General features: G+C 38.5%; 1 protein-coding gene across 4 annotated transcripts in view; it reads right to left on the bottom strand.

The window, feature by feature from the left end:
- The window catches only part of SIMC1 (SUMO interacting motifs containing 1), an 82,402-nt gene that overhangs the window by 10,654 nt on the left and 47,552 nt on the right, over positions 1 to 24,196 (bottom strand). For all 4 annotated transcript variants that reach the window (XM_057491946.1, XM_036884687.2, XM_057491954.1 and 1 more), the window contains 2 exons: positions 2,377 to 2,533; positions 2,146 to 2,230 (listed from right to left, as the gene is read on the bottom strand). In XM_057491946.1, the coding sequence (XP_057347929.1) occupies positions 2,146 to 2,230; positions 2,377 to 2,533 (242 nt within the window). The remainder of the gene's footprint in view (positions 1 to 2,145; positions 2,231 to 2,376; positions 2,534 to 24,196) is intronic.

Raw genomic sequence — 24,196 nt, 5'->3', positions numbered from 1 at the left:
AGCAAAGGACACCATCAACAGAACAAAAAGGCATCAGTATGGGAGAATATATTTGTAAATGACATATCCGACAAGGGGTTAACATCCAAAATATATAAAGAACTTACACACCTCAACACCCAAAAAGCAAATAACCCTATTAAAAAATGGGCAGAGGATATGAAGAGACAGTTCTCCAAAGAAGAAATTCAGATGGCCAACAGACACATGAAAAGGGGCTCCACATCACTAATCAACAGGGAAATGCAAATTAAAACCATAATGAGATATCACCTCACACCAGTAAGGATAGCCAGCATCGAAAAGACCAAGAACAACAAATGCTGGTGAGGATGCAGAGAAAGGGGAACCCTCCTACACTGCTGGTGGGAATGTAAGCTAGTTCAACCATTGTGGAAAGCAATATGGAGGTTCCTCAAAAAACTAAAAATAGAAATACCATTTGACCCGGGAATCCCACTCCTTGGAATTTACCCAAAGAATACAACTTCTCAGATTCAAAAAGACATATGCACCCCTATGTTCATCGCAGCACTGTTTACAACAGCCAAGATATGGAAGCAACCTAAGTGCCCATCAGTAGATGAATGGATAAAGAAGATGTGGTACATATACACAATGGAATACTATTCAGCCATAAGAAGGAAACAAATTCTACCATTTGCAACAACATGGATGGAGTTGGAGGACTTTATGCTCAGTGAAATAAGCCAGGTGGAGAAAGACAAATGGCAAATGATTTCCCTCATTTGTGGAGTATAACAATGAAGCAAAACTGAAGGAACAAAATAGGAGCAGACTCAGAGACTCCAAGAATGAACTAGTGGTTATCAAAGGGGAGGGGTGTGGGAGGGTGGGAGGGGAGGGAGGGAGAAGGGGATTGAGGGGTATTATGTTTAGTACACATGGTGTGGGGATCATGCGGAGAACAGTGTAGCACAGAGAAAGCACATAGTGGATTTGTGGCATCTTGTTGCCCTGATGGACAGTGAGTGCATTGGGGTATGGGTGGGGACTTGATAATATGGGTGAATGTAGTAACCACATTGTTTTTTCATGTGAAACCTTTATAAGAGTGCATATCAATCATACCTTAATAAAAAAAAAAAGGAAAAATAGGACATTTAATATTAATAGAATATTAAATCTATTAAATCAATTTAAATTTCACCAATTGTCCCAATAATATACTTTACAGCTTCTTTATTCCTAGTTTGGGATCCCATCCAGGATCATGTTTTCTATCAAGTATTCATATGCTTTAGTTTCTTTTGAATACAGAACAGTTCCTCAGTGTTTCTTTATTAAGACATTGGTACTTTTGAAGAGTATAGGCCAACAATTATTTTGTACAAGGTCCCTCAATCTGGGTTTGTCTGGTGCTTCCTTGTGATTAGATTTGGGCCATGAATTTTTGGCAAGAACACTACCTAAGTGGTGAGGTATCCTTCTCAGGGTATCCATCAAGAGGAACACCAGTTTTCTCCCCTTTAAAGTTACTATCTTTCCTCTTGTAATTAATAATTATATCAGTGTTCCCAAGGGTCTCATTAATCCTTGTATAATAAAATTATTCTCACTTGAAGCAGCTATTCTATCATTATTCGGGCCAATATTTGCCCCAATTGTTAATTAGTCTAACTCTCCTGGATCTTCCTTGATCACTGGCTTTGCCTGTGACTTGAAAAGATCTACTTTCACTGACTTTAGGGTTTCTTACATCATTTGCAAGATGTACACTTTCACCTTGCCACTTATTTTCTCTGTGTTTGCATTATATTGATGGATGTTTACGATGTCCACAGTCAGTGAGCAATGGATCCAACAAAGGCGTTGCAGTGATGGGCTAGTGTGAGATGCCAGGGCTGCTCAGGTCACTACTGGATACTCTGCATGTCACAATGACTTGCTGACCTATACAACCTAATAACTGTGAGCCCATATCAGCTGTAACAGAAATGTGTGAATTCTTTTATTTCATAGCAGTGATTCCAGTTTCATAGCATTAATTCCTTCTTCCTGACTTACAACCAAGGAACAATGTTTTACTTAAGCTAACAAATTACAATACCCTATGTAACTTTATTCATAATCATGTCCACGTGAGACTCCCATACCATCTTATTGTGAACAAGTGTTCCTTACCTCTTAAAACATGTTGGTAACTGGATAACAGAAACTGCAGATGCTCAACTAGTTCATCCCATGTCTGCCAATGGGTTTTATCTGACTGCAGAGATAGTAAAAACAATTGGTAGTAAATGCCTTCCTCAGTTAAAGGCTTTGTACACTTTTCTTTCAAGTCACTTTTATACAGTGCTCGAAGAGTAGGGGAAAGGTGTTCTAGGACTGGAACTGGGGCAGGGAAAAATGTACCTGACACTTGAGCAGCGATGTGGAATTGTTCAGAAAGTAGAGTGCCTGTGCCAGAGACAAGGGCAGGCGAGTGGGTGTCTCGCAGCTGTGGAGGAATATGATTTCCAACACTTTGCAGCGCAGAAGGTGGCTTTCCATGGTAGTAAAGAACATCTCTCTGTATGGAGAACAGAAAGAGGAAGTTAGCCATCACAACTATTATTTCAAGGAAATAAGTTTCCTTGTATCAACGTAGTTTCCTACATCAATGTAGTAAGATGTTACAGAATCATTAACTGTATTCTCCATGCTGTACTACCATCCCTGTGACCAACTTATATTGTGATTGTGAATTATTGTACCCTTTTATCCCCTTTCCCATCCCCCCATCTAAACCACTCCCCCTTAGTAACCACTTGGTAATACACTTCTCTGTATCTTTGAGTCTACTGCTATTTTGTTCTTTCTGTTTCCTTTTTTATTGATATCATTGATATACAATCTTATGAAGGTTTCACATGAGTAACATTGTGGTTACTACACTCACTGATATTACCGAGTCCCACCCACACACCCGGCCTCAGTCACTGCACATCAGCATAGCAAGATGACACAGAGTCACTACTTGTCTTTTCTGTGCTACACTGTCTTCCCCATGACTCTCGCCCACAATGTGTACCAATCATAATGTCCCTCAATGCCATTATCCCTCCCACCCCACCTGCCCTCCTGTACCCCCTCCACTTTAGTAACTGCTAGTCCCTTCTTGGAGTCTGTGTCTGCTGCTGTTTTGTCCTTCAGGTTTTGCTTTGTTCTTATGCTCCACAGATAAGTGAAATCATTTGGTACTTGTCTTTCTTTGCCTGGCTTATTTCACTGAGCTTAATACCCTCTAGCTCAACCCATGTTGTGGCAAATGGTAGGATTTGTTTTCTTCTAATGGCTGAATAATATTCCATTGTGTATATGTACCACATCTTCTTTATCCATTCATCTACTGATGGACACTTAGGTTGCTTCCATTTCTTGGCTATTGTAAATAGTGCTGCGATAAACATAGGGGTGCATATGTCTTTTGAATCAGGGATCTTGTTTTCTCTGGGTAAATTCCTAGAAGTGGAATTCCTGGGTCAAAAGGTATTTCTATTTTGAGTTTTTTGAGGAACCTCCATATTGCTTTCCACAGTGGTTGAACTAGTTTACATTCCCGCCAGCAGTGTAGGAGGATTCCCCTTTCTCCGCATCCTCACCAGCATTTGTTGTTCCTTGTCTTTTGGATATTGGCCATTCTAACTTGTGTGAGGTGGTATCTCATTTTAATTTTCATCTCCCTGATAATTAGCAATGTGGAGCATCTTTTCATATGCCTGTGGGGCATCTGAATTTCTTCTTTGGAATGCTTATATCCTGTGTCCATTTTTTAATAGGGTTATTTGCTTTTTGGGTGTTGAGGCATGTGAGTTCTTTATATTTTTTGGATGTTAACCCCTTGTTGGATATGTCATTTACAAATATATTCTCCCATACTGTAGGATGCCTTTTTGTTCTGCTGATGGTGTCCTTTGCTGTACAGAAGCTTTTTAGCATGATGTAGTCCCATTTGTTAAATTTTACTTTTGTTTCCCTTTCCTAAGGAGATGTGTTCAGAAAAAAGTCACTCATGTTTATGTTCAAGAGATTTTTGCTATGGTGTCTTCTAAGAGTTTTATGGTTTCATGAATTACATTCAGGTCTTTGATCCATTGAGTTTACTTTTGTGTCAGGGGTTAGACAATAATTCAGTTTCATTCCCTTGCATGTAGTGGTCCAGTTTTGCCAACACCAGCTGTTAAAGAGGCTGTCATTTCCCCATTGTATGTCCATGGCTCCTTTATCGTATATTAATTGACCGTATGTTTGGGTTTACATCTGGATTCTCTATTCTGTTCCATTGATCTATGAGTTTGTTCTTGTGTCAGTACCAACTTGTCTTGATTACTGAGGCTTTGTAGTAGAGCTTGAAGTCAGGGAGAGTAATAATCCCAGCTTTCTTCTTCCTTCCCCGAATTGCTTTGGCTATTCAGGGTCTTTTGTGGTTCCATATGAATTTTAGAACTATTTGCTCTAGCTCTAGAATGCTTTTGGTATTTTGATAGGTATTCTGTTGAATTTATAGATTGTTTCAGGCAGGACGGCCATTTTGACAATACTAATTCTTCCTATCCATGAGCATGAGATGTATTTCCATTTACTGGTGCTTCTTTAATTTCTCTCATGAGTGTCTTACAGTTTTCAGGGTATAGGTCTTCCACCTCCTTAGTTAGGTTTATTTCTAGGTATTTTATTCTTTTTGATGCCATTGTGAATGGAATAGTTTTCCTGATTTCTCTTTCTGCTAGTTCATCATTAGTATTTAGGAATGCAACAGATTTCTGTGTATTGATTTTGTATCCTGCTACTTTGCTCAATTCAGTTATTTGTTCTAGTAGTTTTGAGATAGATTCTTTAGGGTTTTTAATGTACAATATCATGTCATCTGCAAACAGTGACAGTTTAACTTCTTCCTTACTAATATGGATGCCTTTTATTTCTTTGTGTTGTCTGATTGCCATGGCTAGGACCTCCAGAACTATGTTGAATAAAAGTGGGGAGAGTGGACATCTTGTCCTGTTCCCGATCTTAAGGGAAAAGCTTTCAGTTTTTTGCTGTTAAAAATGATGTTTGCTATGGGTTTGTCAAATATGGCTTTTATTATGTTGAGGTACTTGTCCTCTATGCCCATTTTGTGAAGAGTTTTTATCATGAATGGATGCTGAATTTTGTCGAATGCTCTTTCAGCATCTGTGGCTATGAACATGTGGTTTTTGTCCTTCTTTTTGTTGATGTGGTGGATGATATTGATGGATTCTCGAATGTTGTACCATCCTTGCATCCCTGGAAAAATTCCTACTTAATCAAGATGGATGATCTTTTGATGTATTTTTGAATTTGGTTTCCTAATATTTTGTTGAGTATTTTTGCATCTATGTTCATCCAGGGATATTGGTCTGTAATTTAATTTTTTTGTGGTGTCTTTGTCTGCTTTTGGTATTAGAGTAATACTGGTCTTGTAGAATGAGTTTGGGAGTATTCCCTCCTCTTCTACTTTTTGGAAAATTTTAAGGAGGATGGGTATAATACCCATTTGATAAAATTCAGCAGTGAAGGCATCTGGTCTAGGGGTTTTGTTCTTAGGTATTTTTTTTTGGTTACCAATTCAATTTCCTTGCTGGTAATTGGTCTATTCAGATTTTCTATTTCTTCCTGGGTCCACCTTGGAACGTTGTATTTTTCTAGAATGTTGTCCATTTCTTCTAGGTTATCCGATTTCTTTTCTTTTTATGGCTGAATAATATTCCATTGTGCATATGTACAATTTCTTTATCCATTCATCTATTGATGGATACTTAAGTTGCTTCCATATCTTGGCTATTGCAAATAGTGCAATGATAAACATAAGTGTGCATATGTCTTTTCAAATCAGGGTGTTTGTTTTCTTTGGGTAAATTCCTAGGAGTGGAATTCCTGGGTCAAATGGTATTTATATTTTTAGTTTTTTGAGGAACTCCATATTGCTTTCCACTATGGTTGCATCAATTTACATTCCCACCAACAATGTAGAAGGGTTCCCATTTCTCCACATCCTTGTCACATTTGTTATTTCATGTCTTTTGGACAATTAATAAACCTTATATTTCAAGCAGTATTTTCTCATCCAATTTTTATTTCAGGGCCTGCATTTGTCTTGGTTTTATAATCCACAGACAGAAAACTCAGAGATATACAAACAAAAGAAGGTAATTTTAATGTATTGGACATAGTAGGAAATGGAGGTACAATCATCTATAGAAATTAATTAAAAAATTTAAAACAAGTTACAGAGGCAGGCCAACTTCCAGATTCAGTGTTAACAGAGTAACTGTATTAGATTTATCCTCCTGTTATAAACAATATAAAACGGGAAAATATATGAAATAACTATTTTCAGACATTAGACAAACTACTACAAATATTGTTATTCTTGAGAGAAGGGAAATAAAGGTGGTGCAACCCACATTTACCATGTATTTCTTGCTGAAGGTACTTTCTAAGTAAGGTAGAAGAAAATATGGCTCCCAAACAGAAAGCGTGGAGCTTGTTGGGCACAGCAAATAGGGAGTGGAGTTCAGGACAGCTGAGGTACCTGGAATTTGTGTCAGAAAAGAGGGAGCTCAAAAAATGTGTTTAAAGCATCCCTTTGCCACAGAAGTTGAGAAAGAACAGCTACTTGGGGCCTGTAAGTTGAGAGGGGATTCTGGAGATCTCCCAGAGCTGAGAGGCACTGGGCTTTGGGGTCTCAGCTAGAGTGAGGAGATTTCTCTGAACATCTTGGGCATCAGTTGAGATCTGGACTAAGCCTCAAGGCTCTAGCCCTTTAGTAAGGCCTGCTTTAGAACCGCCCTTAGAAATCCTAGAAACAAATCTCAATAGGAGAAAACTAATCTGCCTGCCAGAATAAAACTCAATACTTTTTAAAGGAAGACAGCAAACTTCAGACCCTCAACAACGTATCATTCACAACGTCTAGCACACAATACAAAATTATTAGACAATACTACACCTACGTATCATAATCAAATTGCTGAAAATAAAAAATAATGCAGCCACATTAAAAAGACACATAACATATAAGGGAACAACAGTAAGAAATTCTAATGACTTCTCATTACCAAGCCAGAAGAAAATGGGATAGCTTTAAAGTGAAGAAAAACTATTGTTCACTCTAGAATTTACATCAAGTAGAAACACAATTCATAAATTAAGGTGACATAAAAATATTTCCATATAAACAAAAGCTGAGAGAATTCATTACAAGTAAACCTGCATTACAAATAAAAATCTAAGAAGCAAGTTCTTTGGGTGGAAGAGAAATGACACCAAATGGAACTTGGATCCTCAGTTAGAAAGAATATCAGAAATTGTAACTACGTGGGTCCAATGTGTGTTTTTTCACTAACACCACCAAGCAATTAACTCAATTCTGACAATATCTACCCGAACATAGCATCAGATTCCACAGTTAAGGGCTCTGTCCTATAAGACTATCCTTCCACTCTCATTTCAGATGCCAATTGAAAGTCTAGATTGTCACCTGTGCTTTGGATGACTAGCTAGATTTGGAGGTACCCAGGTCCCCCTCCTCTGGCTTGATTAATTTGTTAGAACAGCTCAGAGAACTAAGAAATATTTTACTTACTAGAACATCAGTTTATTATAAAATAATAACTCAGGAACAGCCAAATGGAAAAGACGTTAGGGCAAGAGATGTGGGAGTGGGTCAGGAGCTTCCATGCTTCCTGGGTGTGTCATTCCCCCGTATAGTCATGTGTTCACCTACCCAGAAACTCTCTGAACTGTCATTTTGGGCTTTTAAGGAGGTTTTATTAGATAACCATGACTGATTAAATAATTGGCTGTTGGTGACTGAACTCAACATCCAGCTCGGATCCCTTCCCTGGAGGTGAGGATGGGGCAAGGGTAAGGAGTTGGGTGGTTGGAACAGGATGGGATCCCCAGCAAAGAGTCTCCTTCCTTAGGAAATCTAAGGGTGGTCCAAAAGTCACCCTATTAACATAATAAAGGAATCCTTAATCTCCTTCATCAGGAAATCCAAGGATTTCAGAAGTTGTGTGCCAGTAATGGGGTCAAGACCAAATATATGTTTCCTATTACAAATAACAATATCACAATGGGTAAAAATAAAACTTCCCTCCAACTCATCTCTTAATTAAAGTAACTAAATGTTTAAAGCAAAAATATGACTCATTCTGGAGTTTATACATATATATAAAAATAAAATGTATGACAAAATACAAAGGATGGGAATAGAGTGGGGTAAATGTAAATACACAGTTGTAAGATTCCTACATTATATATTAAGTGTTAAATCAAGGCAAACTAGTAAGTTAAGGATGCATATTGTAATTCTAAGAGCAACCACTAAAAAAAATTTGCTGAAAAGCAATGATAAAATCCAATGCCCATTCATGATAAAAACTGAGAAAATTAGTAATAGAAGAGAACTTCTTCAACTTAAGAACATTGACAAAAAGCCCTCGCAGCTGGCATTGTAATTAATAGTGACCTGATATTTTAATTAATCAGCAATTAATTAATGGACTGAATGCCCTAGATCATGAACAAAGGCAAAGATGTTTGCTTTCACTACTGCTATTTAATATAGAGCTGGAAGTTCTAGCCAGTGCAGTAATGTAAGAAAAGGAAATAAAAGGCATAAAGATTGGAAAGGAAGAAAGAAAACTGTCCCTAACTGCAGATGACATAATGACACAGGTCTATGTAGTCAATCCCAAGGAGTTTTTGGCACAAAAGTATTATCCAAAACAAACTGATAAGTTGGATTTCATTAACACTTAAAACTTTTGCTCTATGAAAGACCTTGTTAAGAGGATGAAAAGACAAACTAATAATGGGAGAAATTACTTGTAAACCACAGACCTGACAAAGGACTAGTATCTAGACTTACAGAGATGATCAGAACTCAATAATAAAAAAGCAAACAGTCCATTTAGAACATGAAAAAAGAAATTTCAGTAAAAAAGTTATCCAGATGGCAATCAAGCACATGAAAAGATGTTCAAATTCATTAACCATTAGAGAATAAAAATGAAAACCACAACGAGATATCACCACACACCTACAAGAATGGCTAAAATAAAAAAATAGTGACAACATCAAATGCTGGCCAGGCTGCAGAGAAACTGGATCATGTATATATTGTTGGTGGGAATGTAAACTAATATAGCCACTCAAGGAGACAGTCTGGCAGTTTCTTAAATAACTAAACGTTTAACTACCATATGGTGCAAAAATTATATTCCTTGGCACTTATTCCAGATAAAATGAAGATTTTTGTTCATATGAAAATTTATACATGAATGTTTGTAGCAGCTTTATTCATAATAGCCCCAGACTGGAAACAAAACAAGTATCTTTCAATGGGTAAATAGTTAAAACAAATTCATGGCCTGCCCATACCATGGAATACTATTTCAGTAATAAAAGGAAATGAACTATTGATGCACACAACGACCTGAATGAATCTCCAGGAAATTATGCTGAGTGGAAAAGCTAACCCCAAAAGGTTACATACTGTATGATTCCATTTACACAACATTCTTGAAATGACAAAATTATAAAAATGGAGAATAGACTAGTAGTTGCCAGGAGTTAAGAAGGGGTAGGGATGGGAGGGAAGTGGGTATGGCTATAAAAGGGCAACACAGATAACCCCTGTGCTGATGGAAATCTGTATCTTGACTTGTATCAATCTCAATATCATGGTTGTGATATGGCACTACAATTTTGCAGTATGTATCATTGGGGGAAACTGGATAAAGTAGTCTCTGTATAATTCTTCCAACTGTATATTAATCTACAATGATGTAAAAATAAAATTTTAATTAAAAAAAGACTAAAAAGCCATAGGAAAGATAGGATAGAAAAATAGAGAATACCTGATTAATTCAAAAGAAGGTAGGAAAGTAAAAATGAACAAAGGACAAAAGGGACAAATATGAAACAAATAGCAAGATGATAAATGTAAAACCAGCAATTAATTGAATATAAATGAAATAAATAACTCCCATTAAAAGGCAGGGATTCTCAGCTAAAAAAGCAAATCCAATCATATGCTGTTTACAATAAACATACCTTTTTTCCTTGTAACTTTTTGTTAAACTCACAGAAGAGTTGCAAGAATAGTATAAAGAATTCCCAAATACCCCTAATACTTTCATTTAGTTTCCCTGAACATTAAATAAACATCTATTACACCTTCTTTATCCTTCTCTTTCAAATTATTTCTCTGAACTATTTGAGACTAAATTGCAGACACAATACCCCTTTGTCCCTAAATACTTCAGCATGTAATTCCTAAAAACAAGAAAATTCTTAGATAACCACGTAATCATCAAAATGAGGAAATTTCCTTAACATAATACTATTGTATATACATATACATACATACATATATATATATATATATACATATATATATATATATATATATATAATTTTTTTTTCTGCAACAGCATTTTTTTATGAGAAAATAGGTATGATTTTCTTTACAGTTCCAGGCTTCTCAGCAATCTGATTACTCCTGTCACATAATATGTTTGCATCTATTATTTTATTTTCTTATTTTCATAGAAGGTTATTTGTGTAGTCCTTGGTCTATTCTGGGTCTCTTTTCCTTTTATGCACCATATCTATATCTATATCTATATTTTTGGTATCATTAATATACAATCACATGAGCAACATTGCGGTTACTAGATTCCCCCCATTATCAAGTCCCCACCACATACCCCATTACAGTCACTGTCCATCAGCGTAGTAAGATGCTATAGAGTCACTACTTGTCTTCTCTGTACTATACTGCCTTCCTTCCCCATGCCCTCCCCCTACATTATGTGTACTAATCGTAATGGCCCTTATTCCCCTTATCCCTCCCTTCCCACCCATCCTCCCCAGTCCCTTTCCCTTTGGTAACTATTAGTCCATTCTTGAGTTCTGTGGGTCTGCTGCTGTTTTGTTCCTTCAGTTTTTTTTTCTTTGTTCTTCTACTCCACAGATGAGTGCAATTATTTGGTACTTGTCTTCCTCCACCTGGCTTATTTCACTGAGCATAATACCCTCTAGCTCCATCCATGTTGCAAATGATAGAATTTGTTTTCTTCTTATGGCTGAATAATATTCCATTGTGTATATGTACCACATCTTCTTTATCCATTCATCTACTGAAGAACAGACACTTAGATTGCTTCCATTTCTTGGCTATTGTAAATAGTGCTGCGATAAACATAGGGGTGCATATGTCTTTTTGAATCTGGGATCCTGCATTCTTAGGGTAAATTCCTAGGTGTGGAATTACAGGGTCAAATGGTATTTCCATTTTGAGCTTTTTGAGGCACCTCCATACTGCTTTCCACAATGGTTGAACTACTTTACATTCCCACCAGCAGTGTAGGAGGGTTCCTTTTTCTCCACATCCTCACCAACATTTGTTGTTGTTTGTCTTTTGGATGTTAACCATCCTAACTGGTGTGAGGTGCTATCTCACTGTGGTTTTAATTTGGATTAGCTCTGATGATTAGCAATGTGGAGCATCTTTTCATGTGCCTTTTGGCCATCTGAATTTCTTCTTGGAGAAGTGTCTCTTCAGATCCTCTGCCCATTTTTTAATTGGATTATTTGCTTTTAATTTGTTGAGGTGCGTGAGCTCTTTATATATTTTGGATGTCAACCCCTTATCAGATATGTCATTTATGAATATATTCTCCCATATTGTAGGATGCCTTTTTGTTCTACTGATGGTGTCCTTTGCTGTACAGAAGCTTTTTAGTTTGATAACAGTTCCACTTGTTCATTTTTGCTTTTTTCCCTTGCCTGGGGACATATGTCCATGAAGAAGTTGTTCATGTTTATGTTCAAAAGAGTTTTGCCTATGTTTTCTTCTAAGAGTTTTATAGTTTCATGATTTACATTCAGGTCTTTGATCCATTTCGAGTTTACTTTTGTGTATGGAGTTAGACAGTGATCCAGTTTCATTCTCTTACATGTAGCTGTCCAGTTTTGCCAACACCAGTTGTTGAAGAGGCTGTCATTTCCCCATTGTACATCCATGGCTCCTTTATCATATACTAACTGACCATATGTGCTTGGGTTAATATCTGGCCTCTCTATTCTGTTCCACTGGTCTCTATTCTGTTCTTGTGCCAGTACCAAATTGTCTTGATTACTGTGGCTTTGTAGTAGAGCAATACTATTATATTATCCAAAGGCTTTAATCAGATATTTTTCATTGTCCTCATTAATGATGATGTTATGTATAGCAAAAGAAATCCCAGATTACACATTGCATTCAGTTTGTCTGTTTTTCAATGCTCTTTGATCTGGAAGAGCTCCTCAGTTTTGCTTTGCCTTTCACGACATTGACATTTTTGCAAAGTTCAGGTCAGTTGTTTTTTTTTTCATAGAATCTTTCTCATTTGGGATTTGTCTGATATTTTCCCATGATTAGATTGAGGTTATTCACTTTTTTTTTGTCAGGAGTACTGCAAAAATCATGTTTCGTTTTTCTCAGTATATCATATCAAGAGGCACATGATGCCAATTTGTCCATTGGTGGTTTTAACTTTGATTACTTGATTAAGGTAGTATCTCCACTGCAAATTTATTATTTTTCCTTTTATAATTAATGAGTATCTTGTGGGAATATACTTTGAGTTTATGCAAATATCTTGGTATCCCACAGATTTTCACCATTTTAGTGTCCATTCACCCCTGAATTAACTATTATTATGATGATTGCCAAAGGATATTTTTTCTTCCTAATTCATCATTTCTTCTTATATTTATTAGTTGGCTTTAACTATAGGAAGAGGGTCCCTTCTCTTTTTCCTTTGTTCCTAGCAGTAGTAGAATCACAAATTCTTATTTTATTCAATAGTTTATAGTCTTTTACTATCAGTATTTATTTTGATGATCAAATTATCCCAAATTTGATCAGAAGTCCTTTAAGCTGGCTACTGTGTCTTCTGATATGTTCTGAACATTCTTTGAACATTTCCTTATTTTCTGGCAGAAGATATTCCATGCTACCTTGTACTTTTTCCTACCTCAGCTCTGGAATCAGCCATTTCTTCAAGGAACTCTGGTTCCTTTTACTTGAAATTGCTGTTTAGAAACAAAGATCTGAGTACTACTAGGTGTGCTCTTTACTACTAAGGAGCAATTGTTTCTATGCTCTTTTAGTGGGCAGAGATAGGAAAAAGATATATGAACACATACAGACTATAAATGTTTAATATAAACATATATATAAATATGCATATAACACTCTCACACACCTACATCTATTCTGTATATATCTATACATCTATATTTATTAGAAACTGCAAGTTCATACTGATCCCTCCAATTCCAATCCAGTACTATAGGGTTCCTTCTATCCTTTCCCCTTTTCACATGTGTTAACTCTCTTCTCTGACAGTGAGAAACTTGGCTCTCATTGTCCACAATACATTTGCTTAATCCTAGAATATACATTAAAGATAGCTTTTGAATTATTACTCATACTTCTGTGAAAAAGACATTACTAACTAGAGTTCAATATTTACAGTTCATTTTGTCTTTAGCTGGTTAACATTTAGTTCAAAGACTGTGTTTTAAGTTACTTGGACAGATTAGTGGTTGGTAGGGATGGGAGAAGATTGATATATGGTATAAAAGGGTAGCACAAGGGATTTTTGTGGTGATGAAACAGTTCTGTGTATCCTTATTGTGATGGTAATTACCACAATCTAGACATGACAACATTGCATAGGACTACACATAAATGAATGCATAAAATCATTTTTTTTCACTTTTTAAAAATTTTCGTATCATTAATCTACAATTACAGAAAGAACATTATGTTTACTAGGTTTCCCCCTTCACCAAGTCCCCTCCACATACCCCTTCACAGTCACTGTCCATCTGCGTAGTAAGATGCTGTAAAATCACTACTTGTCTTCTCTGTGTTGCGCAGCCCTCCCCGTGCCCCCCCACACTATACATGCTAATCATAGTGCCCCTTCCTTTTCCCCGCCCTTATCCCTCCCTTCCCAACCATTGTCCCCAGTCCCTTTCCCTTTGGTAACTATTAGTCCATTCTTGGGTTCTGTGATTCTGCTGCTGTTTTGTTCCTTCAGTTTTCCTTTGTTCTTATACTCCACATATGAGTGAAATCATTTGGTACTTGTCTTTCTCCACCTGGCTTATTTCAGTGAGCATAATAGCCTCTAGCTCCATCCATGTTGTTGCAAATGGTAGGATCTGTTTTTTTCTTATAGCTGAGTAATATTCCATTGTGTATATGTACCACATCTTCTTTATCAATTCATCTACTGATGAACATTTAGGTTGCTTCCATATCTTGGCTATTGTAAACAGCGCAGCGATAAACATAGGGGTGCATCTGTCTTTTTCAAACTGGAGTGCTGCATTCTTAGGGTAAATTCCTAGAAGTGGAATTCCTGGGTCAAATGGTATTTCTATTTTGAGCATTCTGAGGAACCTCCATACTGCTTTCCACAATGGTTGAACTAGTTTAAATTCCCCCCAGCAGTGTAGGAGGGTTCCCCTTTCTGCACAACCTCGCCAACATTTGTTGTTGTTTGCCTTTTCGATGATGGCAATCCTTACTGGTGTGAGGTGATATCTCATTGTGGTTTTAATTTGCATTTCTCTGATGACTAGTGATGTGGAGCATCTTTTCATGTGCCTGTTGGCCATCAGGAATTCTTCTTTAGAGAACTGTCTATTCAGCTCCTCTGCCCATTTTTTAACTGGATTATTTGCTTTTTGTTTGTTGAGGCGTGTGAGCTCTTTATATATTTTGGATGTCAATCCTTTATCGGATCTGTCATTTATGAATATGTTCTCCCATACTGTAGGATACCTTTTTGTTCTATTGATGGTATCCTTTGCTGTACAGAAGCTTTTTAGCTTGATATAGTCCCACTCGTTCATTTTTGCTTTTGTTTCCCTTGCCCAGGGAGATATGTTCATGAAGAAGTCACTCATGTTTATGTCCATGAGATTTTTGCCTATGTTTTTTTCTAAGAGTTTTATGGTTTCATGACTTACACTCAGGTCTTTGATCCATTTGGAGTTTACTTTTTGTGTATAGAGTTAGACAGTGATCCAGTTTCATTCTCTTACATGTAGCTGTCCAGTTTCGCCAGCACCATCTGTTGAAGAAACTGTCATTTCCCCATTGTATGTCCATGGCTCCTTTACCAAATATTAATTGGCCATATATGTTTGGGTTAATGTCTGGAGTCTCTATTCTGTTCCACTGGTCTGTGGCTCTGTTCTTGTGCCAGTAGCAAACTGTCTTGATTACTGTGGCTTTGTAGTAGAGCTTGAAGTTGGGGAGCGAGATCCCCCCCCACTTTATTCTTCCTTTTCAGGATTGCATTGGGTATTCGGGGTCTTTGACGGTTCCATATGAATTTTTGAACTATTTGTTCCAGTTCATTGAAGAATGCTGTTGGGAATTTGATAGAGATTGCATCGAATCCGTATATTGCTTTGGGCAGGATGGCCATTGTGACGATATTAATTCTTCCTAGCCAGGAACATGGGATGAGTTTCCATTTGTTAATGACCTCTTTAATTTCTCTTAAGAGTGTCTTATAGTTTTCAGGGTATAGGTCTTTCACTTCCTTGGTTAGGTTTATTCCTAGGTATTTTATTCTTTTTGATGCAATTGTGAATGGAATTGTTTTCCTGATTTCTCTTTCTATTAGTTCATTGTTAGTGTATAGGAAAGCCACAGATTTCTGTGTGTTCATTTTGTATCCTGCAACTTTGCTGAATTCCAGAATTAGTTCTAGTAGTTTTGTAGTGGAGTCTTTAGGGTTTTTTATGTACAATATCATGTCATCTGCAAATAGTGACAGTTTGACTTCTTATTTACCAATCTGGATTCCTTGTATTTCATTGTTTTGTCTGATTGCCATGGCTAGCACCTCCAGTACCACCTTGAATAACAGTGGGGAGAGTGGGCATCCCTGTCTTGTTCCCGATCTCAGAGGAAAAGCTTTCAGCCTCTTGCTGTTCAGTATGATGTTAGCTGTGGGTTTATCATATATGGCCTTTATTATGTTGAGGTACTTGCCCTCTATGCCCATTTTGTAGAGAGTTTTTATCATGAATGGATGTTGAATTTTGTCAAATGCTTTTTCAGCATCTATGGAGATGATCATGTGGTTTTTGTCCTTCTTTTTGTTGATGTGGTGGATGATGTTGATGGATTCTTGAATGTTGTACCATCCTTGCATCCCTGGGATGAATCCCACTTGGTCATGGTGTATGATCCTCTTGATGTATTTTTGAATTTGGTTTGCTAATATTTTGTTGAGTATTTTTGCATTTACGTTCATCAGGGATATTGGTCTGTAGTTTTCTTTTTTTGTGGTGTCTTTGCCTGGTTTTGGTATTAGGATGATGTTGGCTTCATAGAATGAGTTTGGGAGTACTCCCTCCTCTTCTATTTTTTGGAAAACTTTAAGGAGAATGGGTATTATGTCTTCTCTGTATGTCTGATAAAATTCCAAGGTAAATCCATCTGGCCTAGGGTTTTTTTTCTTGGGTAGTTTTTTGATTACCACTTCAATTTCTTTGCTGGTAATTGGTTTGTTTAGATTTTGTGTTTCTTCTTTGGTCAGTCTTGGAAGGTTGTATTTTTCTAGGTAGTTGTCCATTTCTTCTAGGTTTTCCAGCTTCTTAGCATATAGGTTTTCATAGTAGTCTCTAATAATTCTTCGTATTTCGGTCGGGTCCGTCGTGATGTTTCCTTACTCGTTTCTGATTCTGTTGATGTGTGTTGATTCTCTTTTTCTCTTAATAAGTCTGGCTAGAGGCTTATCTATTTTGTTTATTTTATCAAAGAACCAGCACTTGGTTTTATTGATTTTTCTATTGTTTTATTCTTCTCAATTTTATTTATTTCTTCTCTCATCTTTATTATGTCCCTCCTTCTGCTGACTTTAGTCATTTGTTCTTCTTTTTCCAATTTTGATAATTGTGATGTTAGACTATTCATTTGGGTTTGTTCTTCCTTCTTTAAGTATGCCTGGATTGCTACATACTTTCCTCTTAAGACTGCTTTCGCTGCGTCCCACAGAAGTTGGGGCTTTGTGTTGTTGTTGTCATTTGTTTCCATATATTGCTGGATCTCCATTTTAATTTGGTCATTGATCCACTGATTATTTAGGAGCATGTTGTTAAGCTTCCATGTGTTTGTGAGCCTTTTTGCTTTCTTTGTACAATTTATTTCTAGTTTTATACCTTTGTGGTCTGAAAAGTTGGTTGGTAGGATTTCAATCTTTCGGAATTTACTGAGGTTCTTTTTGTGGCCTAGAGTGTGGTCTATTCTGGAGAATGTTCCATGTGCACTTGAGAAGAATGTGTATCCTGTTGCTTTTGGATATAGAGTTCTATAGATGTCTATTAGTTCCATCTGTTCTAGTGTGTTGTTCAGTGCCTCTGTGTCCTTACTTATTTTCTGTCTGGTGGATCTCTCCTTTGGGGTGAGTGGTGTGTTAAAGTCTCCCAAAATGAATGCATTGCATTCTATTTCCTCCTTTAATTCTGTTAGTATTTGTTTCACATATATTGGTGCTCCTGTATTGGGTGCATATATGTTTATAATGGTTATATCCTCTTGTTGGACTGAGCCCTTTATCATTATGTAATGTCCTTCTTTATCTCTTGTTACTTTCTTTATTTTGAAGTCTATTTTGTCTGATACTAGTATTGCAACACCTGCTTTTTTCTCTCTGTTGTTTGCATGAAATATCTTTCTCCAACCCTTGACTTTTAATCTGTGCATGTCTTTGGGTTTGAGGTGGGTCTCTTGTAAGCAGCATATAGATGGGTCTTGCTTTTTTATCCATTCTGTTATCAGTGTCTTTTGATTGGTGCATTCAGTCCATTTACATTTAGGGTAATTATTGAAAGATATGTACTTATTGCCATTGCAGGCTTTAGATTTGTGGTTACCAAAGGTTCAAGGTTAGATTGTTTACTACCTTACTGTCTGAACTCACTCGCTTATTGAGCTGTTATAAACACAGTCTGATGATTATTTCTTTCCCTTCTTTTTCCTTTTCCTCCATTCTTCATATGTTGGGTGTTTTGTTCTGTGCTCTTTTTAGGAGTGCTCCCATCTAGAGCAGTCCCTCTAAGATAACCTGTAGAGGTGGTTTGTGGGAGGCAAATTTCCTCAACTTTTGCTTGTCTGGGAATTGTTTAATCCCTCCTTCATATTTAAATGATAATCATGCTGGATACAGTATTCTTGGTTCAAGGCCCTTCTGTTTCATTGCATTAAATATATCATGCCATTCTCTTCTGGCCTGTAAGGTTTCTGTTGACAAGTGTGATGATAGCCTGATGGGTTTTCCTTTGTAGGTGACCTTTTTACTCTCTCTGGCTTCCTTTAATACTCTGTCCCTGTCCTTGATCTCTGCCATTTTAATTATTATGTGTCTTGGTGTTGACCTCTTTGGATCCCGTCTCTCGGGAGTTCTGTGTGCCTCCGTAGGCTGAGCACCTATTTCCTCCCCCAGTTTGGGGAAGTTCTCAGCAATTATTTCTTCAAAGACACTTTCTATCCCTTTTTCTCTCTCTTCTTCTTCTGGTACCCCTATAATGCGGATATTGTTCCTTTTGGGTTGGTCACACAGTTCTCTTAATATTGTTTCATTCCTGGAGATCCTTTTATCTCTCTCTATGTCAGCTTCTATGCATTCCTGTTCTCTGGTTTCAATTCCATCAATGGCCTCTTGCATCTTATCCATTCTGCTTATAAATCCTTCCAGAATTTGTTTTACTTCTGTAATCTCCCTCCAGACATCTGTGATCTCCCTCCGGAATCTGTGATCTCCCTCCGGACTTCATCCTTTAGCTCTTGCATATTTCTCTGCAGCTCTGTCAGCATGTTTATGTTTTTTATTTTGAATTCTTTTTCAGGGAGACTGGTTAGGTCTGCCTCTGCAGATCCTTTCTCAGGTGTAACTATCTTGGACTGGACCAGATTTTTTTGCCTTTTCATGGTGATTGCAGTGGCTGTAGGCAGGTTGCGGGTGTGACAGCTGGGAGAAGAAAGTCCTTTCCTGTTTGTTGGATGCCTTGCCCTTCTCCGCTGCCTGTGACAGCTACCTGCACTCCTGGAGCAGCAACTGGGTTAGTCTCCTAAGCTGCTGTGGGTGGGGTGTCTGTCAGAGCAGCGCGGAGCCCTGCGGGGAGTGGCCGGCATGCCAGGTGCGCTCCTCCATGCTAGCATCGACCCTGCCAGGCAGCTGTGTGGCAGCAGCGGCCTTTGGGTCTGGCCTGGGTGGCTGTGCGTTGGGCTGGGATTCTGGTCGGCTCCTGGGAGTGCACCTGCTTCCTCTGGCTCAGCTGCCAGTGCGCGCGGGGCTTTTCCGCGCAGGCTTCTACTGGGCTCTGGCTTCACTGCCGCCAGTGCACGCGAGCTGTGCCCGGGCTGTTCGGTTGCGCCGCTGCGGGCTAGCCCTGCGGCGCACGTATCTGCTCTCGGTTCCTTCTAGCGCTTCCGCCCCTGGCGCATGCTCCCACTCTCCTGCTACTGGGCCCGTGTGTCGGGGTCTGCACCAGTTGGAGGAACAACTGGCAGGCTGCGTAGTCCTGTGAGGGGCTTCAGAGCTGCACTACCTCCGTTTAGGGCGCCTAAGTTTCCCCAGTATTCCCAGCTGCCAGGACAACTTCGTCCACTATGGGGTCCCTGTCTCTTTAAAACTTGCAGAAAGCACTTGCTTTTCTTTTGTCTCAGGGGCCCTGGTTGTGGGGACCTGCCCACAGGTTTTGCTTTTCCATTTCTCTAATACCCAGCACCCTGTGCAACTTGTGTCTGCATTCCGGGTGCGGATTTCTAGAGCTGGTTGTTTAGCAGTCCTGGGCTTTCAGTCTCTCCCCATTCCGACTCCTTTCTTCCCGCCGGGTTTTGGGGTGGGGGAGTGTTCGGGTCCCACCTGGCCGTGGCTTGTATCTTACCCCCTTCGTGTGATGCTGAGTTCTCGCAGATGTAGATGTATCCTGGCTGTTGTACTGCATCCACTGGTGTCTCTTTTAGGAATAGTTGTATTTATTGTATTTTCATAAATATATATGTTTTGGGGAGGAGATTTCCTCTGAACTACTCATGCCGCCATCTTCCCGTGATCCCCCCATAAAATCATTTTTATGGGTGAAATCTGCTATGTTCTGTGGATTGTACCAATGTCAGTTCCCTGCTTGTGATACTATAGTTATGCAAGATGTAATCACTGGGGAAAAAACAGGGTGTAGGGTTCATAGGACCTCTTTGTATTAGTTTTTGCAGCTTCCTATGAATCTATAATTATTAAAAAAAAAAGGTGAAAAAAAAAGTTACTTGAGCTTGTCCTTCCCTGTCACCCACTTCCGTTATTAATTTAAAGCAAGCTTTCTTCAATGCACTGCTATAAGCTGCAGCCTATGGTACTGAGCTGCTCTTCCTAAACAAAGACCCAGAAGGCTTTTCTATATGTATGTACTTTAACTCCTAGAAATAAGTATACTGTGAATAGGCCTTGTGACCAGCTTCAGAGGAAGATGTAGAACAAGTTGCTTTCATTGCATCAATGGAAGTGTGAGAGTTTGGTATTCACTTAAAGTGTTTTTATTTGCAGACAATATGATTGTGTATGTGGAAAATCCTAAGGAAAGCACAACAAAATTCCTTTGAGAGTAAGTGAATTTGGCAAGGTTGCATGATTTCTATATACTATCAATGAGCAATCAGAAAATATAGGTCACATGGGTTATACATAAGCCAAAACTCATGGAATGATACAAATATAAATTAGTTTATATAATCTAATTGTATGTAAACTATACTAAACTTTAAAGAATTTTTTAAAATGTGGTAAAGGCCATATAAAGTATCTTCTACTATAATTTGGGTGATTGCCAATTTGCCCCTTATGAGAGTTTTTAAATAGACCAAGGTATTATTTAAATTATTTTTGTCTATGTTAAGTCTAAATTTGTTTACAGTTATCCATTCCTTAGATTTCCCATCTCTCACCAGCATCCAGGTTTAAATGAATGAATGGTATGGGAGTTGGACCCAAATGAGATACTCCTGACAAAGTGATAGAGAAAGCCTGTTATTCATATGTGCTTCCTTATCTGACCACTGTAACATACTGCCTCCTTTGAACACTGAATTTGGGATGAAGAAGTCTTAGGTTTAAATTTGGATTCTGAATTTGATAAGCTGTGTAACCTTGGGCTAGTTATTTCATTACTTTGAATATTTTTCTCATTCATTAAGTGGGAATAACATTATAAAGTTTCATGAAAATGACAATGACCTAATAAATTGTAGGGACCTAATAAATATTTGTCTTAGTTTTAGCAGGGGTATGTTAATTAAATCTTTATTACAACATTATTTGATATGACATTTTCTTCTAATAGAGGAATCAGAACTGTCCAAAAATAGTCTTAGATGCCAATTGGGAGCTTAGGGGATGGGGATGAAAAGCAGACATGGAGCTAACGGGGATAATTTCCCCACGGATCACCACTGTACAATGGTTCTTTCACAGTTATTTCCTGTACCACAACTGTTCATAAATCCATATTCATTCATTAATTTTTCTTCCTCTGGATTCTAAAATTACTGGTTCAAAGAAGGAATCATTGGTTATAGGCAAAAACTCTAATTTCTTTAACTCCTCCTAGAAGGATATTTACTAATTAATGCTTAGAGATACTGAATTCCTTATTCTTACTATCTGTAGAATGCTACAAAGTCCAGACCCTACTCATTCTATGTCACTCCTCCATCCTCTAATATTGGACAGGCCTTCAGTGAACATTTATACCAGGCACTATACTATGGTGGAGGGTCAGGGAAGAAGGGTCAGCTGAACCTTGAGGGTTAAGTAAAGTTGCTAGGCAAATACATAAAGTAAGCAAATTTAGACTCCATTTAAATCATCCTGCCTCTTCCCAAGAAATTATGCCTTAGTTGCAAATAGTTAGCTGAGAAGCTTTTTCTTTCTGAAAGTTAGAGAGACAGAACTATTCCTCTATCTTTGTTTTTCCCAATTTAACTACAGTTTGGAGTTTTCTTTTGAAATTCTGTTCCCAGAAGAAAAACAAAAACAAAACTAAGACTCAGAGGGGCTCAAGATGGCAGTGTGAGTAGAAATCTCCTCCCAAAACCATATATATATATTTTAAAATACAACAAATACAATTATTCCTAAAAGACAGACCAGAAGATACAGTACAACAGCCAGGCTACATCTACATCTGCAAGAACTCAGCATCTCACAAAGGGGGTAAAATACAAAGCCATGACCCAGTGAGACCCGAACACTCCCTCCACCCCAGATCACCAGCAGGAGGAAAAGAGTCAGAGTGGGGAGGGAGTGGAAGCACAGGGCTGCTAAATAACCAGCCCTAGTAATCTGCACCGGGAGCAAAGACACACATTGCATAGTGTACTGGATATTAGAGAAACGGAAGGGTAGGGTCCGAGATGGAGACTGTGAGCAGGTCCCACAGCTGGCTCCCGGGGAACAAAAGAAAAGCGGGGGCTTTTTAAAACTCCTAAAGGGACAAGGGATCAACAGCTGAACAAAATTGTCCCAGCACAGAGAGCCCAGCAGGCTAGGAATCTTGAGGAACTTCAGGTCCCCTAGCCCCCTGGTGGGGTAAAGCAGCCCTGAAGCCCCTCACAGTGATAAGCAGCCTGCCATTTGTTCCCCCTGGCTGGCGCTGCAAGTGGACCAGCTGGAGAGTGGCCCCGCCCACAGCAACCACACAGAGTCTCCTCCCAGTGTGCAGCTAACCAGGACACACAGTGGAAGCTGGAGCAAGGTCCAGAAGGCACGAAGGGGCACCGTCCTCACAGGAGAACGCACCCACTGTGGCTGCAACCCCCTGCAGTGCTCTAGGCTAGCCTGAGGGTGGCCCTGCCCACTGCAGCTCAGCAGATTATCCCAGAGGCTGCTCCTGGTGTGCTGGAAGATGGCACAGGCAGCAAAGAAGGGCAAGGTGACCAACAAGCAGGAAGGACTTTGTTCTCCTAGCTGACACATGTGCCACCTGCCTGTGACCACGTCTATCACCATGAAAAGGCAGAAGAATCTGGTCCAGGCAAAAATCACTCAGACAACCCCAGAGAGGGCCTGGTAAGATAGATATAACCAATCTTCCTGAAAAAGAATTAAAAATAAAAGTCATAACCATGCTGATGGATGTGCAGAGAAATATGCAAGAGCTAAGGGATGAAGTCTGGAGGGGAATAACAGAAATGAAACAATTGATAGAAGGTCTTAAGAGCAGACTGGATGAGGTGCAAGAGACTGTTAATGGAATAGAAGTCAGAGAACAGGAATACAGAGTAGCTGAGGCAGAGAGAGATAAAAGGATCTCTAGGAATGAAAGAATATTAAGAGAACTGTGTGACCAATCTAAACGGAACAATATTCACATTATAGGGGTATGGGAAGAAGAAGAAGAGAGAAAAAGGGATAGAAAATGTCTTTGAATAAATAATTGCTGAAAACCTCCCCAAGCGGGGCAAGGAAATAGTCTCTCAGACCATGGAAGCCCACAGATCTCCCAACACAAGAGACCCAAGGAGGACAACACCAATTATATATTTAATATAATAATTAAAATGGCAAAGATCAAAGACAAGGACAGAGTATTAAAGGCAGCCAGAGAGAGAAAAAAGATTACCTACAAAGGAAAACCCATCAGGCTATCATCAGACTTCTCAACAGAAACCTTACAGGCCAGAAGAGAATGGCATGATATATTTAATGCAATGGAACAGAAGGGCCTTGAACCAAGAATACTATATCCAGCACAATTATCATTTAAATATGAAGGAGTGATTAAACAATTTCCAGACAAGCAAAAGTTAAGTGAATTTGCATCCACCAACCATCTCTACAGGGTATTTTAAAGGGACTTCTCTAGATGGAAGCACTCCTAAGGCTAAAGAGATGTCATCAGAGAAAACAAAATCACAGCAAAGAAAGCAGACCAATCAAATACTAACTAAAGGCAAAAAATAAAATCAACAATCCACAAAAACAGTCAAAGGAAACACAGAAGAGTACAGAATAAAACACCTAACACATAAAGAATGGAGGAGGAAAAATAAGAAGGGAGAGAAATAAAGAATCATCAGACTGTGTTT

This window comes from Manis pentadactyla, chromosome 2 (assembly GCF_030020395.1).
Source record: "Manis pentadactyla isolate mManPen7 chromosome 2, mManPen7.hap1, whole genome shotgun sequence".
Taxonomy (NCBI): domain Eukaryota; kingdom Metazoa; phylum Chordata; class Mammalia; order Pholidota; family Manidae; genus Manis; species Manis pentadactyla.
Note: the sequence above shows the minus strand (reverse complement) of the source record. Positions and strands in the feature narration are given on the sequence as shown.